This window comes from Gallus gallus, chromosome 7 (genome assembly GCF_016699485.2).
Source record: "Gallus gallus isolate bGalGal1 chromosome 7, bGalGal1.mat.broiler.GRCg7b, whole genome shotgun sequence".
NCBI lineage: Eukaryota > Metazoa > Chordata > Aves > Galliformes > Phasianidae > Gallus > Gallus gallus.
The window spans coordinates 5899034-5914430 of NC_052538.1; the positions used below are offsets into that span (position 1 = coordinate 5899034).

At 41.8% G+C, this 15397-nt stretch overlaps 1 protein-coding gene across 3 annotated transcripts in view; it reads right to left on the bottom strand.

Moving 5' to 3' along the window:
- UGT1A1 (UDP glucuronosyltransferase family 1 member A1) overlaps window positions 1-15397 on the bottom strand; it is a 60786-nt gene that overhangs the window by 33975 nt on the left and 11414 nt on the right. Inside the window, exon 1 of one of the 3 annotated variants that reach the window (XM_015289251.4) lies at window positions 5749-6670. The exons of the other annotated variants lie outside the window; for them this stretch is intronic. Coding sequence (XP_015144737.3) covers window positions 5749-6618 — 870 coding nt within the window. The 5' untranslated portion in view covers window positions 6619-6670. Of the gene's footprint in view, window positions 1-5748; window positions 6671-15397 lie in introns of those variants that run through there. 3 annotated transcript variants of the gene reach the window in all.

Sequence of the window (15397 nt, forward strand, 5' to 3'; positions counted from 1 at the left end):
GCACAGCCCGGCGACTCACTTCAGACATTGGAACTGTCGGCAGTGGTGTGGGCTTTCTTTAACTGGCCCTTACAGCCCCTCAACATGGTGTCTGATTCTCTATATGTAGTAGGCTTAGTGGAAAGAGTAGAAGACACCAGAGTTAGAGAACTTAGTAATCAAAGCCTTTACGAATTACTAACTACCTTACAAAGGTAGTTACCTTACACAGGGCAATAACGATCAGGAGAGAGCGTTATTCCATAATTCACATCAGGAGTCATAAGTGGCAAGAAGGATTGGGAGAGGGAAACCAGAGAGCAGATGACTTAGTCGCAGTATCAGTCCCAGTTGACAGGCTAGTGCAAGCGTGGGAAGCTCATGCCACCTTTCACCAGAATGCCAGAGGACTCCACAAACTTTACAAAATTAGCCTGAATGAGGCAAGAGGGATTGTCAGGGCATGTCCATCATGTTATAATTTCAGTCCGGGTCTGGGGTTGGAGGTTAATCCCAGGGGACTTGGGCCACTAGAGATATGCCAAATGGATGTAACTCACATTCCAGAATTTAGCAGGCTAAAATATGTGCATGTTACTGTAGACACATACAGCAAGTTCATCTGGGCTACAGTTGGGGAGAAAGTGTTGCATGTGATTCATCACCTCACAGTATGTTTTGCTATAATGGGGCTTCCAAAAACATTCAAGACAGACAATGGGCCAGCCTATACCAGCCAGGGTTTTGGGCGCTTCTGTGAGAAGTGGGGTGTGCAACATATAACAGGCGTACTGAACTCCCCAGCAGGGCAAGCTATAGTGGAAAGAGCTAACGAGACACTCAAGAGATACGTGAGTAGACTCTCTGATGTGAGAGATACCCAAGAGCATCTGGCCAGGGCACTTTTTACTGTTAACTATTTATGTATGTATGGAGAAGGCGAGGAAACCCCTGCGCAAGTCCATAGTCGGGTGCCCCGTGTAGGGAACACCCAACCAGTTTCTGTAGAATATCATAACCCAAGGACAGGAATATGGGAGAGGCCTGCAGAAGTGAAATATATGGGGTGGGGTTACGTGTGTGCTTACACCGACAGGTCCACTATGGGTTCCGGCCAAATGGACTAAGGCTGCTGTATCTATTCCTGATCCTCATCCCCAGCAGTCTGGCAGTACTCCAGATGAAACAACAAACGAACCTGTGGGTCATGTGGGCTAACCTTACAGGCCAAACTGATTTCTGCCTTAGTCTCCAATCAGCAGCTGAGCCCTTCCGCACCTGTCTAGTGGGGCTACCTCAATACCAGCTAGAGGACTTCCATGGGTATGTGACTAATGTTACTACCTGTGAAGATAAGAACGACACCGCTGCCAAAAGCGCTTGTCTAATAAATAGCCTAAATCGAACTCTCCCCTGGGATCCCCAAGAATTGGATATCTCAGGATCTCAGGCGGTAAGGAATGGGTCAGGGAATGGAACTCGTACCTGTGTCTGCTTCGGCACAGTATGCTATGCCAGCGAAGGTAGGCATACATGTGTCTGTTTTGGAAAATCACTTAGAACGAGTGGTATTGGTGGTGTTACAAGGCAGGCAATTCTTACCTAGCTAGCGACCTGGGGGTTGTCCAGAGATCAATACCCCTATGAGAACAAAGCGTGGACCTTAGTATCTCCAATTAATGACCATAGTTTCTCCTTGACAAGGCACCTACTGTGGGTATACAGCAAACGTCACTCGAAAAATAAGAGAACAAAATGTTACCAGCCTATGGCCCTTTTATGCCTATTGCATTACATTCCAGACTAATAAGAGAGAGTCTTTTGAACAACTCCACGGCTAAGGCCCTTCCACCGGGCATTTTCCTAATTTGTGGTGATTGGGCCTGGCAAGGGATACCAGCTAACGCTCTGGGAGGTCCCTGATATCTGGGAAGATTAACTCTCTTTGCACTGCAGCAACAGCAATGGCTCAACATATCAAAGAGCATGATGGCTACAACTTGGTGGCGGTGCTCCATGGGTAACCTGCAACCTGATTGTAATGACGGTGTGGAACCTGGTCCCCCACAGCATGAATGTTTGCCTCTTTCTTCACACCAGGAGTGGCCGCGGCTCAAGCTCTAAGGCAGATAGAAAAGCTTGATTGTTGGACGATTAAGCAATCAAACGAGACTTCCTTGATTTTAGACGCTTTGTTAGAGGACATGAACAGTATGAAGCATGCTATCTTTCAAAATCGCAGGGCTATTGACTTTTTGCTTTTGGCTTAGGGACATGGGTGTTGGGATTTTGAGGGGATGTGCTGTTTTAATTTATGAGACCACAGCGATTCTGTACATAAACAATTGCAATGGCTGAAGGGGCATACTCAAAAGGTGCATACAAATAAGAATCCACTTGATGACTGGCTAGGCAATCTATTTGGCGGCCTATCGCCATGGCTACTTGGGCTTGTTAAGGAAGGCTTACGCTGGCTGTTGATTATTATTACTCTTCTAATTGTACTTCACATTGCTTATATTGCTCATATTGCACGGTGTGGAAAAGCTCACACAGGGTGTCATGCTCGTACAAAAAGAAAAAGGGGTAATTGCTGAGGGATGGCTCCACAGCTGAGGGGGCCATGGATCTCTTGAACAGTTGTACGAGCAGAACAGGCCTAACAATTGGCAGGAGATACAAATGGGAAAGTACTAGCTTATTATAATGGCTGTGAGCTCGGGTGCTATGTGCACAACCCAGGCTATGAGACCTTGAAGCTGTCAAAGCAGAAAGAAGAACTGGGGCTTCAGTTAAGATAAGGGGGTAGCTAGCTTGGGAAGAGATTAAGACAGTGGAATGGTATGAAAACATGCATGACCAATGGTATTGTTAGGCAGGGGGCTTTTCGCAATGCTCCAACCAATTACAAGCTGACGCGCGTTCGCTACGATCTATATATGTGTGTAAGAAGAGGATAATAAACGGAGATTCTGATGAACTCTTATTGGGTCATGTCATCACTCCCCACGCAGCTCGGCCAGCGAACAGACTGGATCCTGGTTTCGAGCCCTTGGGGGTCCGCAACAACAGAGTGAAAAATTCTCTCACAAGACTGTGTGATACTTTTATTCCCATCACACACAAAATATCTGCCTCAATTTAATGAACCTTTCACAGGCTTTTCTTGTTCTTGCACTTTGTTCCCCAAGTGAAGGGAAGGTGGGCTATAACAGGACTGGTATCCTGACACCCCAATGGAGACCTCTGATAAAACGATGGTGGATGCACATCATGTCACTCCAGACCTTAAACCAATGCCCTAGAACCCAACATAAATGTATCTAGAGGGCAGGCTCTCTCACGTATGATGAACTGAGCACCCACATGCAGACTGCCATGTGGTTTGTGTAGCTGATAGAGCTCCTTGGGATAGAAGAAACTAGAATTGGACATTTACTGGCAACATACTTGAGGGCATCTGGGAACATGTAACAGAAATGCATCCACAGAATGGTTGTCCAGAAACACTGCTTGAATTACACGACATGGTGCTACTTGGTTTGTAAAGAGCACACCAGAATTACTCTTAGCCATAGAGTTGGACAACTCCATCTCAGTGAATTCTGTCAGAGTTGTTATAGTGTAATAACTTGGTATTTTTTAATACACTTTTTTTTTTTCCTAATAAAACATAGGCAAATTGTACAGTGAGGTATAATAGAGATAGGTATGAAACATCAGTGTTGAAGTACCTTTGTTGTTTTTTTAAAAAACAAAGCCAGTTGGTACAATTGCAAAAAATTGTGAGGTTTTTTTTTTTTTCCGTTGAATCAAAACTGCATTTTGAAGATAAGTATCCAACTGAAAATGTCTCCCCATTTAAACATAAAACTTCCATCTAACCTCTTATCCTATCAAATATAAACTATTGCAAAACAGAACCACTGACCCTCAGATAACATAAGCCAGCATGTTTCTAGCTCATGAACTTGTGAGTCCAAGGTCTGTGTGAGTTCAGTTCAGGGCTGACACAGTTCATGAACTCTGTGGAGTCAGATCCATCTTGGATCTAAACTGCTGAGTCATTGTTGGTGATTACCTACAGCAGTAAAACTTTGTATATAAGTAGGTGACCAGGAAGGTGTTATCTACGATGAAAGATCCTGCAATCAGCACACAATTTATTACTCCAGGCATTCAAGGCTCTACACCACTGGTGGGGCCTTCTTTCCTCTGCATTTTCTGCCTACTTATTTCAAAGCCTTGTGGGAAAGCTTTAACCTCAATGGGAACCTACCTTCAAAAAGAACAGCTAGCTCTATCACCTGCATTATCCATATACCCACAGTTTATGACAAAGGTAGTAGATTAATGTGAATTTTCAAACAGCTCAGGAGAAGGTGATACACAGACAGACCTGTTACTCATAACCATAGCGAAGTCTGTCATATGAATACTAGAAGATGAAATCAAGCTAAGCTCTAACATATGAAGACAGATAGCCACGTGCTTCCTTTGTGGGGCTTTTCTAGACATCTGCTGGAGTCTTTAATATCAGATCAGTGATCTTTCCCACTCATCATTTACATGCCCTTTTGAAAGACTGTACAAGCAATGGCTATTCTTTTTCCTTTTATTGAGACATATCTAACCAATTAGAGAGAACCTGGTGATTTGTTTCATTCTGTGGCCCTGAAGACTCTTGTGGTAAGAGGATTGTCTCTGTTGCCTCCAACACAAGCACTAAACATACTTATCTGAACAAAAGAGAAGATATTAGGGCTTTGTTCTACACAATTCTCATTCAGGTGCTCTCAGAATATGCAATTCTTGAATACTCCTTTCTTGCCTTTTTATTTTTTTTTTTCTGAACTTGATTCAGAGATCTAGCTCTCAACCAAAAACCTGTATGGGAATTTATAGAAGACATCCATGCCCAGAAAAGATTAAAATCTAATGAAATAACTTATAAAAGAACAGGAGGATATATACATTTTTGAAAGGTTTTGGGGGATTAGGTCTGGTTGCAGCTTATATATTTGTTACTTTTTCAAATTTTAGCCCTCATGTGCATTTGAATTCTTTTTCAGTTTATATTAGCACCTTGACATAAAGGCAAAGAGGTAATTCAATCTACCTGGCTGAATGGACAGAAAAACAATTGACAAATGGCTAAAATGTTAGTCCCATAACCTTCAATGAATTAAAAAGGAGAATGGGTATATAGATGTACGTGCACAGAAATATCCATGCCAAGCTTCAACAACACTGATGACAAGGCTGCCTTCAGCAACAGACTTGGGTGCCCTTTATCCTGCAAGCTTCTCATGACAGTCACTACAGTCAGATAGCAACACCTAAAGTCCATAGCTCCCACAGCCACCAAAGCATGTGTATTGAATGCTCCTGGCATGGCAGCAAGTGCCTAATGTGTCCAGATGGACAGTCCTAGCATAAAAAACTTAGATGAAACAGAAGCTACCAAATTCTTTTGGGGAGGAATATTTGCAACTCACCAAAATTCAGATGAGCTTCAATTCAAAAATGCAGTTCATCATCTGCATAATGTTTACATGTAACTTAAATTTTCTTATTTGATAAGACTTCAGGATTGCCAGAATATGATTTAATCAGAATGCTGGCTACTAGCAAACAACATCTACGAATCTTGCAGGATTTTTGATTAGCTTTCTATTTTTAAATATGAAGATGAAGTGAAGTTTCAATGTCAGATATTTAAATATTTCTGTTCTTGGTGTTCAATAAGAATAAGATAAAGTTCTATACCTGAGACAGCTTGTTCTTCTGAGCACAGTTTATCCCTCCAATAAAAACCATGTTTGGCATTGTTGGTCTTGGGAATTCAAACACAAAATCATATCTCATGAGCCAGACAGATCCATGGCTTAGAAGGTCTGTAGCTGTCACTTTCTTTTGCAAAATCTCATATGCAAGTTCTTCAAACTGAGTGAATAAAGGCTGACAGTAAACAAGCTCCAGTATATTGACCAGCATGTTTTTCATGCGTTGAGCAAATGTCATGCTATCTGAATTATTTAGGAAGAGCCTGGGAACATAAGAAGGAGGGCTTGGACACTGGGTAGCTTTTGAATCCATACCACAAGGAAATCCTCGCAAGAAGTAGACAGAAGGAACTGAAAGATAATCAGCAAGTATTGGTCCACACATCAGAATTGGATCTGTGAAAACAACGTCAAATTTGCTCTTTCTCAAATACTGCATCATTTCTTTGTTGTGCAACAGGCTCTCACAGGTGGTGAAAAAAAACCTGGAAATTTCTATAATGTTTTGATACATTGTAATAATAATATTCAATAAAGATTGTTCAGTAAAATGATCATTAACAAATGACTTGAGCACAAGATGTAAATGTTCTTCTTCGTAAGGTATTCGATACACTTTCACTGTATAATTCTGATGCTCCTTTGACTTCATAAACAAACTTGATGACGGTACAACCACAACAACATCATGTCCATTTTGCTGGAGTTTTCCTACTACTGGTTGCATACTGAGCCAATGACTTCCATCCTGAGGTATCACCAGGATCTTTCCACATTCAGCAAAGATTAAAGATGACAGAAGAAGAAAAAATATCCCAGTACGTGGGTAAAAACACAGAAATAGAAGAGCCATTTTACTGAAAGTAAGCTGTAGTGTTCTGTTCTGGAGACACCCAACACAGTCCTTTATATGAAGGCCTGTGCAAGCTTTAACTTATCAGCAGGAAATTATTGACTACAGAAAGAAATATTTAACTTACCAAAATTTTGAAGCAATTGTTCAATAATTGATGACAACTGTTTATATAACAGGGAAAGGAGTACAGTGTTCTTGAAAAAAGCTGTCCCCCTTTGTACTTTTAATTTATTTAATCATTAACCTCAGAAGTATGTCAGCATGCTCTTTCCTTCTGTAACTAACGAGACCTGGGACAGCAGTTTTGTCTATAAAATGAAAAGACGTGGATTTGATGCACCCATGAATCTGTTGGTGAACCACTCAACAGATAAGGTATTTGCTGGACAGTTACATTCAAAGAGTTGCATTCAATAGTTTGATGTCTAGGTGGAGACCAGTGACAAGTGCTGCCCTCAGGCGTCTGTATTGGGATTGACAGATTTAACATCTTTGTCGGTGATGAGGACTGAGGGATCAAGGGCACTCTCAGCAGGTTTGCAGATAGCACTAAGCTGAGTGGTGTGGTTGACATGCTGGAGGGAAGGGCCACTGTCCAGAAGTGAATTTTTATTGCAATGCATTTAATGGGCCCATGCTAATGTCATAAACTTCAACAAGGCCAGGTGCAAAGTCCTGCACCTGGCATGGGGTAACATGAGTACAGGCTGGACAGGGCTGGGCTTGTTCAACCTGGAGAAGAAAAGGATCCAGCAAGACCTCACTGTGGCTTTTCCATGCTTAAAGGGGGCCATGGGAAAGATGAGGAGGGACTTGTTATCTGAGGGTGAAGTATACAGGACAAGGACAACGGTTGTAAACTGTAAGAAAGTTGATTTAGATTAGATACAAGGAACAACTTATTTACTATGAGAGTGGTGAGGCCCTGGCACAGGCTGCTCAGAGAAGCTGTGGATACCCTATCCCTGGCAGTGCTCAAGGCCAGACTGGATGGGGCTTTGGGAAGCCTGGTCTGTAGGAGGTTTCCTTTCCCATAGCAGGGTTTCAAAGCGGATAGGCTTTAAGGTCCCTTACAACTCAAACTATTTTATGATTCCATGTCCTCTCTTAATAACACTGGAGGTATATATCACTATGAAAGCCTGTGTGCTTTCTAAAGGCAACCTTTAAAATATGCTCGTGAGAGAGAGTGGAAATTCCAACTCCATTTTGTTTATGGATTGGCCTATCTGAAAAGTGCCTAATCAGTACGTAGAAGGCTGATGTTTAATTCACAACTCCTCCAAGCAGTCAAAATTGTGTGTCTTTTGAATATATCACGAACACCAGAAAGTACCATGCAATTCCAAACCTGAGGAGAAGGAAAGAGAAGAAAAAAACCATGCTACCAGACAGAAAAAAAAAGAAAAAAAAAAAAATCAGCAAAAAGTAAATGATGGGTTCAGGGCAGGTGAATGGAAAGGAGGCTAGCAAATTCATAGACACAACAAAGGAGCCTTGGATATCTTTTACTAGTCCCACTGATAACACACAGAGAAAATTTCAACAGGCAAACTAAGCCTCCGAGTTCCCTGTCAGAAATAGGCAGTAATGTAAGCAACCACTTTATAAAGAACCCATTCCCAGAGAGGGAAGAATATGGGATGTTGAGAGGTGGGAGTCAGTTTTCTGAAGCACACACTGAAAATGTGGGAATTGATAGATTTGCAGGTCAAGGGAGGTGATCCTGTCCCTCTACTCAGCACTGGCAAGTAGTGCTGGAATTCCAAGCACCTGGAATACTGTGTATAGATGTGGAGTCCTCAGTTCAGGAGAGACATAGACCTGTTGGAGAGCATCTAGAGAAGGGCCACAAAAATGATTCCAGGGATGAAAGATCTCCCAGCAAGAACAGGCTCAGAAAGCCGGGGCTGTTCAGCATAGAGAAGAGAAGGCTCTGGGGAGACCTGAGAGAGGCCTTCCAGTATCAAAAGGGGGCTATAAGAAAGAAGGGGACAGACTCTTTTGCAGGGTCTGTGTTGTTAGGACAAGGGAAAATGGTTTCAAGCTGAGAGGGGAGATTTAGGTTGGATATTAGGAAATAGTCGTTTACAGTGAAGGGTGGTGAGGCACAGGAACAAGCTGCCTGGAGATTTGGTGGTAGCCCCATCCCTGGAGACTTTCCAAGCTCGGGCTCTGAGCAACCTGGATATAACTGTGGATATCCCACACACATCTCAGGCCACAGAAAAAAATACGCCAAGACTCAGTTACATATTAAATCATTAGGAAAGAAAAAGAAAAAAATCAAGAGCACTAAACGTCCATAAGACATGAAATTACATTGCTTTGGAAAATGTGTAATGTGAGAAGAAGAACATACCTTTGGCAGTGGTTTCTTCTCAGCACAGTTCATACCTCCAACAAAGACCATATTGGGCATCACTGGTCTGGGATACTCAAACACAAAGTCAAACCTCATTATTGAAATAGAAGCAGAGTTCAGGAGGTCCAGCGGAGTTACATCCCTTTGAAGAACTTCAGAGGAAAGCTGTATTGCAGCTCGATAGTAACCATAACAGTAAAAGAGCTCCAGGAATGAAATCAGTGTGTTTTCCACTCTCTGGAAAAACGTCATGTGGTCTGAGTTGAATGAAAATGTTCTCGGGACATATGAGAGAGGGCTTGGGCACTGTGCTGCTTCGAAGTGCAGATTGCAAGGTAATCCTCTCATGAAGAACACAAATGGAAGTGAAAGGTAATTAGCAACTGTTGCTCCACACATAAAAAGAGGGTCTGTGAGGACTGCATCAAAGCTGCTTTGATTCAAATACTGCAGGGTTTCCATGCTGCTGAACAGTTCCTTGCACTGAGCATAGAAGGATTCAAAAAGATATGTTGAGATGTTGTAGAGTGCTAAAGCATACAGTGGGAAAGGCAGACCCTTCAGGTGAGTAGCAACATACACTTTAAAGGCATTATCCAGTTCTTCTAACTTGGTGGACACTGGGTATGTTTTCACAGTGTATGCATGGTTGTGTTTGTCTCCCGTATTCCAGCTGACTTCTGGTTTAAGCACCACCACTTCATGTCCTTTTTCAGCAAGCTTCTGAACTACTTCCTTCATGCTTAGCCAGTGGCTTCCAATCATGGGCACCACCAGGAGTTTCCCTCCTTCAGACAGGCCAGGAAGGAGGAGGATAAAAATCCAGGCAGCAAGTGGACAGCAGAGCCGCAATGTCATTTTCCTGTGGACTGTGAAAGCGTTGCCTTCTCCTCCTCCTCCTCCTCCTCCTCCTCCTCCTCCTTCTTCTCCTTCTGCTCCTTCTTCTCCTTCTCCTTCTCCTTCTCCTTCTCCTTCTCCTTCTCCTTCTCCTTCTCCTTCTCCTTCTCCTTCTTCTCCTTCTCCTCCTCTTTCTCCTTCTCCAGGCTGTACCTTGAATATGCTTTTGTAAAGTAGGGATGGATTTATCTGCTGAGTTGTGTTGATTTGTGATTATTCTCTAGTTAATGATTTACTGCCTATATCATTACACATCTGCTGCTGAATAATGCTGTTGCTTTTTTTTCATTACTTGTAGAGGCTAATACAGTGACCCTTAACTTTGCTGAGTAATTGCAGTTCTTCAATGCTTACTGGAAAACAATCTCCTCAATAATGAATTCTCTCTTGAACACAGATGTGTCTTCTCCCACCTCTTGGTCAAGGCAAAAGAAGGCATGTCTGGTGAAAACAACTCCTAGTTATCCTATAAGAGTGAATGCAGGAATTTTTGCCACATAAAATCTGTCCCAGAGTGGAAAATTCTCTCACAAACCCGTGTGATACTTCTACTCCCGTGTAAGGCTTCCTCACCCATCGCACAGAAAATATCTGCCTCAATTTCATGCACCTTTCACGGCGTTTTCCCATTCTTGCTGTTCGTTCAATAAATGAAGAGAAGGTAGGCTGTAACAGGACTGGTATCTTGGTATCCCAATGGAGACTTTTGATAAAACAATGGTGGATGCACATCACATCACACCAGGCCTTAAACCAATGTCCCAGGACCCAACAGAAACATATTTAGACAGCAGTCTGTCTTACATGCTGACAAGTGGGAAGAGCACTGTAGGAATCCTTCTTTGTTTTTTCGCTCAAAGCTTTGCTTTCTGAGGCATTTCTTGCTATAAGACTCTTGAATTAGATGAGAGGTGGGTGTTTCCGTGTGGCAATCAACATCACTGTGTGGACAATTTTACATTTGAAAGCATTTCTTTGGGCTGTTTGCCTCCAGAAGAGAGTGCTCAGGAGTGTTCACTGGCAGAAGATCTGGCCTGAGACTAAATAGCCCCAGTTTGGTATGGGAAAATTGGGGAATGATACCATCGTGTCCTGTGAAAAAAAGGATGTAGGTGGGCATCCCTGCTCACTCTTATCTGCTGGCAAGGCCCAGAAGATGGGAACAAAGGATTTTCAGCAGAGATCCCAGAGCCAGCAGCTGCCACTCCAAGGAGAGCTGACTCAACCACTTTGGATTCAAGCTGTCACTCCAAAGAGAGCTGACTCAACCACTTTGGACTGATAAAGAAGTTTGTACTGCATTGGAAATGGTCGCTGTGGTCACCATCATCATCATTAACAGAACAACGCCCAACGACCCACCACTACTGAAGACCAATGAATGAACTATGAACCACATTGGACCCATGGTGGTGATTCTCCCTCTTGCTTCCTATAGAGATTCCTTGCTTCTATTTCCTATCTTTTCTATCATCCTTCTTCCCTTCCTCTTCTCTCTGAATGACTAGGATTTGTAATAAACTGGTCGGACCAACATTTGAACTGTTGTTTATTAATCTCTTGTTGGGTATATATATATCAAAGAACGCCCTCTCCCTCCTATAAATAGGAGCGAGACAAGCACCCACATGGAAACTGCCTTGTGGTCTGTGTAGCTGATGGAGCTCCTTGGGATAGAAGAAACTGGTCTTGGACATTTACTGACAACATACTCTAGGGTACCTGGGAACACGTGACAGAAATGGATCCACAACATGGATGTCCAGAAACACTGCTAGGATTAACAAGTATTTTCTTTTCTAACCAAACAGGCAAATTCATCAGTGAAGTATATCCTACACTAAAGATAAATATGAGAAATTAGTGTTAAAAGACCTGTTCTGTTTTTTAAATAACCAAAACCACTACTTGGTACAACTGAGATTTTATTTCCCAATGAATTACACCTGCACGTTTGAAAGAAGTAGCCCACTGAAAATCTTTCCCCATCTTTACATAAAGCTTTCCTCTAACCTTTCATCCTATCAGGTATAAAGCTATATTGCAAAACAGAAGATCAAAACTGAACCGCAGATAACGTAAGCCAGTTAACGACATGTTTCTACTCATACAGTATTCAGTTCAAGGTCTGAGTGAGTACACTTCAGGACTGACACAGTTTATGAACACTGTGGGATTGGATCCTTCTCTGTTGTAAACTTCTCTGTTATTAAATGACTACAAGTCAGAGTGAAAATTTAAACAAGGGTTTCCCTGAGTGCAGTGTCTCAAAGTTTATTATGCTTGTCAAGGATGTTAAGAGAAAATGTTGGTAGTATGGCACAGTAAAGGGTGAACTGTCGTGCCAAAATTTCATTCGGCTTCCTTGTCATGCGATAGGTAGCAGCAGAAGGACACCATGAGAAATTGTTGTCTTACATACAAGTGTGTATACAGCAAAGGTGTTTACAGAGTTCAAATCATGGAGTTAGCTCAGTGAGGCTGTGGGTGTTGCATTTCAGCAGTAGCAACAGCAACATGCAAGATGATCCATGATCTCGATGGCCACACACAGCTGCCACATCAGAGGATGAATACTGTCTCAATCAGCTCATCTATGCAAATCTGCCAGTGGTGGTCACCGTGCTGAAGAAGAGAGTGTTGTAGCTGAGAAGTTACTCTGTCAAATAGTGCTATTTTGCTCTTTGTATCTGTTGTAGTTTCATGGAAATAAATAGGAGTTTATGAGTGTTGGAATCCTGAAGAGACCTACTTGCTGACCTTCAGGCTGACTGCAGGATATGCAGCTTCCAAGCTCACCGAGTTTATGTTGGGCCACCTACAAGCAGGTTTAAGCCTGTGACTATCACCTGGACACTCTCCTGAAAGTACAGTAGCCTGTATTTCCTCAAGCACAAAGTGATGATGCCCAGCCAAGCACCAACAGCCTCCTCTTGTATCCACAGCCCAATGCATCTATTGATTCTCCTGCCTAAAACAACCTGGAGAGTGACACTTGCAAAGCTGACAGAACAATACCACCCTGGTGTAAAACATTTGGAGATCCTCTCCCAGAGAGCATGAATGGGAATGAAGCATAATTAGCAACTGTGGCTCCACACAGAAGCATCAAAAGAGACCATCAAAGCCACTGTGAATGAGATATTCTGCCTTTTCCTTGTTACAAACAGATTTCTACAGGATAAAAACATCACCCTGGCAGTACTGTATGAAGCCAACAGAACATGAAATGGGAAATGTTGTGACCATTGAGCCTTACAGCAGTCCATCTGTCCTGTGTAAAGGACTGGACATGTTTCCCGTGTGTCCACTACATACATGATGCTGGTTTGTAGATCATCAGCAAGCAGTCTGTACTTGTTCTGCTTGAGCTTCTCTGTTACTGGACTCACACCAAACCTGTGGTTTTCACACTGCAAAAAGTTTCCCACCAATCTGAAAGATCATCATAAAAAGCACCCATGTTGCAAATAAACAAGAGGTAAGGCTACTACTGTCTTCCACGTCTGTAGACTCCAAAGGAAATCCCACTGAAAACTACTGAAGAAGACAATTTCAACAGCATATCACCAGAAGTCAATCATTCACAAGCATTGTTTCATTATAATCAGCATTTATCATTACAGGTTTGGACACAGTGCTGAGATTATTGATTAACCACTTAAATGATTTCCAAATCTCATATTGGATCTCAATCTGGAATACAAAATGAATTCTCCAGTTCTTAGTTCAGTTCAGTAAGCAATAGGTCAGGTAAGTAGCATTCACCATAGCCCTCTCCCTGAGGAAAGCAAGCCATGTAAGGAGGTGTACATTTTTATCATGTTCCTCATGTCTCTGTCTTTGGTCCCCAGCGTCACAGTCTCACGCCTTCCACACTATGCAGCCCAGAGACAGTTGATGGCTCTTGTCTTCCCCACCTCTACACCACTTTCGGTAGAAATTATGGCACTGAATTACCCCAAATGCTCCTCTTAACCAGCACTGCCACAGGACATCAGGTAATGCCATAAGCAAGCACTAACGAATCCATATACAGATTAGCTTTCCAGGCTCCAGCAAAGGTGACCCCGGGATCTCCTGAACCTAACTCTGTGTCTTTGCATTACACTACCCCTTAGGATTTTATCTACACAAACTTCTCCTGTAATTTTTCAGTGTCTGTGAGAGCCTCAGCTCTCATATACCAGAGAGAAAAATGTCACTTTTCTCTTTTTGCTGTTAAACCAATACTCTGGATTCTGATTTCTCCCTGCATCTGTTAGTTCTTTACTACAGAAAGCACTGAAGAATTATTTTATATGAATCTTCTCCATGTCATTAGCAGTTTGCACATATGGTTTTTTGTTAACAGTGTAGTTCTTGATTGTGTATTTTACCATATCTGTATCCTGCCACTGTAATTTTTGCTGTTCTACAACACTTTTTCTTAGATGAGGGATAAGACAATATTCAGAATGAAGATATAACAGGAAATCATTCAGCAGCTTAGTGGACATTCTTTTAACTTCTCTTCCCTTTCCTAGTCACCCCAACTTTTTGTTCTCTTACCTTCTGCACAACAGGGTACTGGGTTTCATAGAACTATCTGTTCTTTTCACATTATGTAATTTCTGAACATCAACTCAGATTATCCCACTGCATATGGACTGATCTTCTTCCAGCACATGACTTACTTTGCATGCTTACACATTACTGCATTATTGTCTTTCTGCTAGGCACCACTCCAACCAAAACAAGACAAATTCTACAGTTGTTTTTAGATAGACTGGATAAATACACAAGGTTTTTAACATGCAGAAAACATAATTTCCACTCAATGACAAACATAATTATGAAGATGGAAGACATTGGGAATAAAATAGAGGGAGAATAGTTATAATCCTTTTAAAAGAAGCAAGCTACAAATTGTTGGCACCCTGAGACCATCAGAACATGACAGTAAGTAACAGGATATAAAAGACTTCAGTCATGCAATCAGTGAGAGCATGTGACGGTGCATCTTCAATCTAAATTAATTCATTACCACACTCTTGAGTCAAACACAAGAAAATGTTTGCAATCATCTTACTTTTTATTTGCCTCAGTGAAGATCAGTGGAATCAGAATAAGATCATCAAAGAATATAAATGAAGAAAGAAAAATTCAACTCAAAGAAACTGTGGTGCAATTATGTAGTGATACCGTGTGGCCACACTTCAGAATTGAGGAGGAAATATCACAGGAAAGAAATGTGTGCCCTCCTCCATGACTAGTAAGAAACGTCTGAAGCTATCAATTGTATTAACTAGACTGTATTTAAAGCTCCTGTAGAACTATTCTGATAAAAGTCAATATCAAGCAACACATAAAAAATGATCAACCATGTGGGGAACCTTCCATTATGAAAATAGAAACATTACAAAATAATAAAAGATTACTTTTTGAATTAATGAAATACATTTCATCATTCTGATGAAAGAAATATATGCTACACTCCATGAAGATGAAACCAAAATTGCATTTGACCAAAGA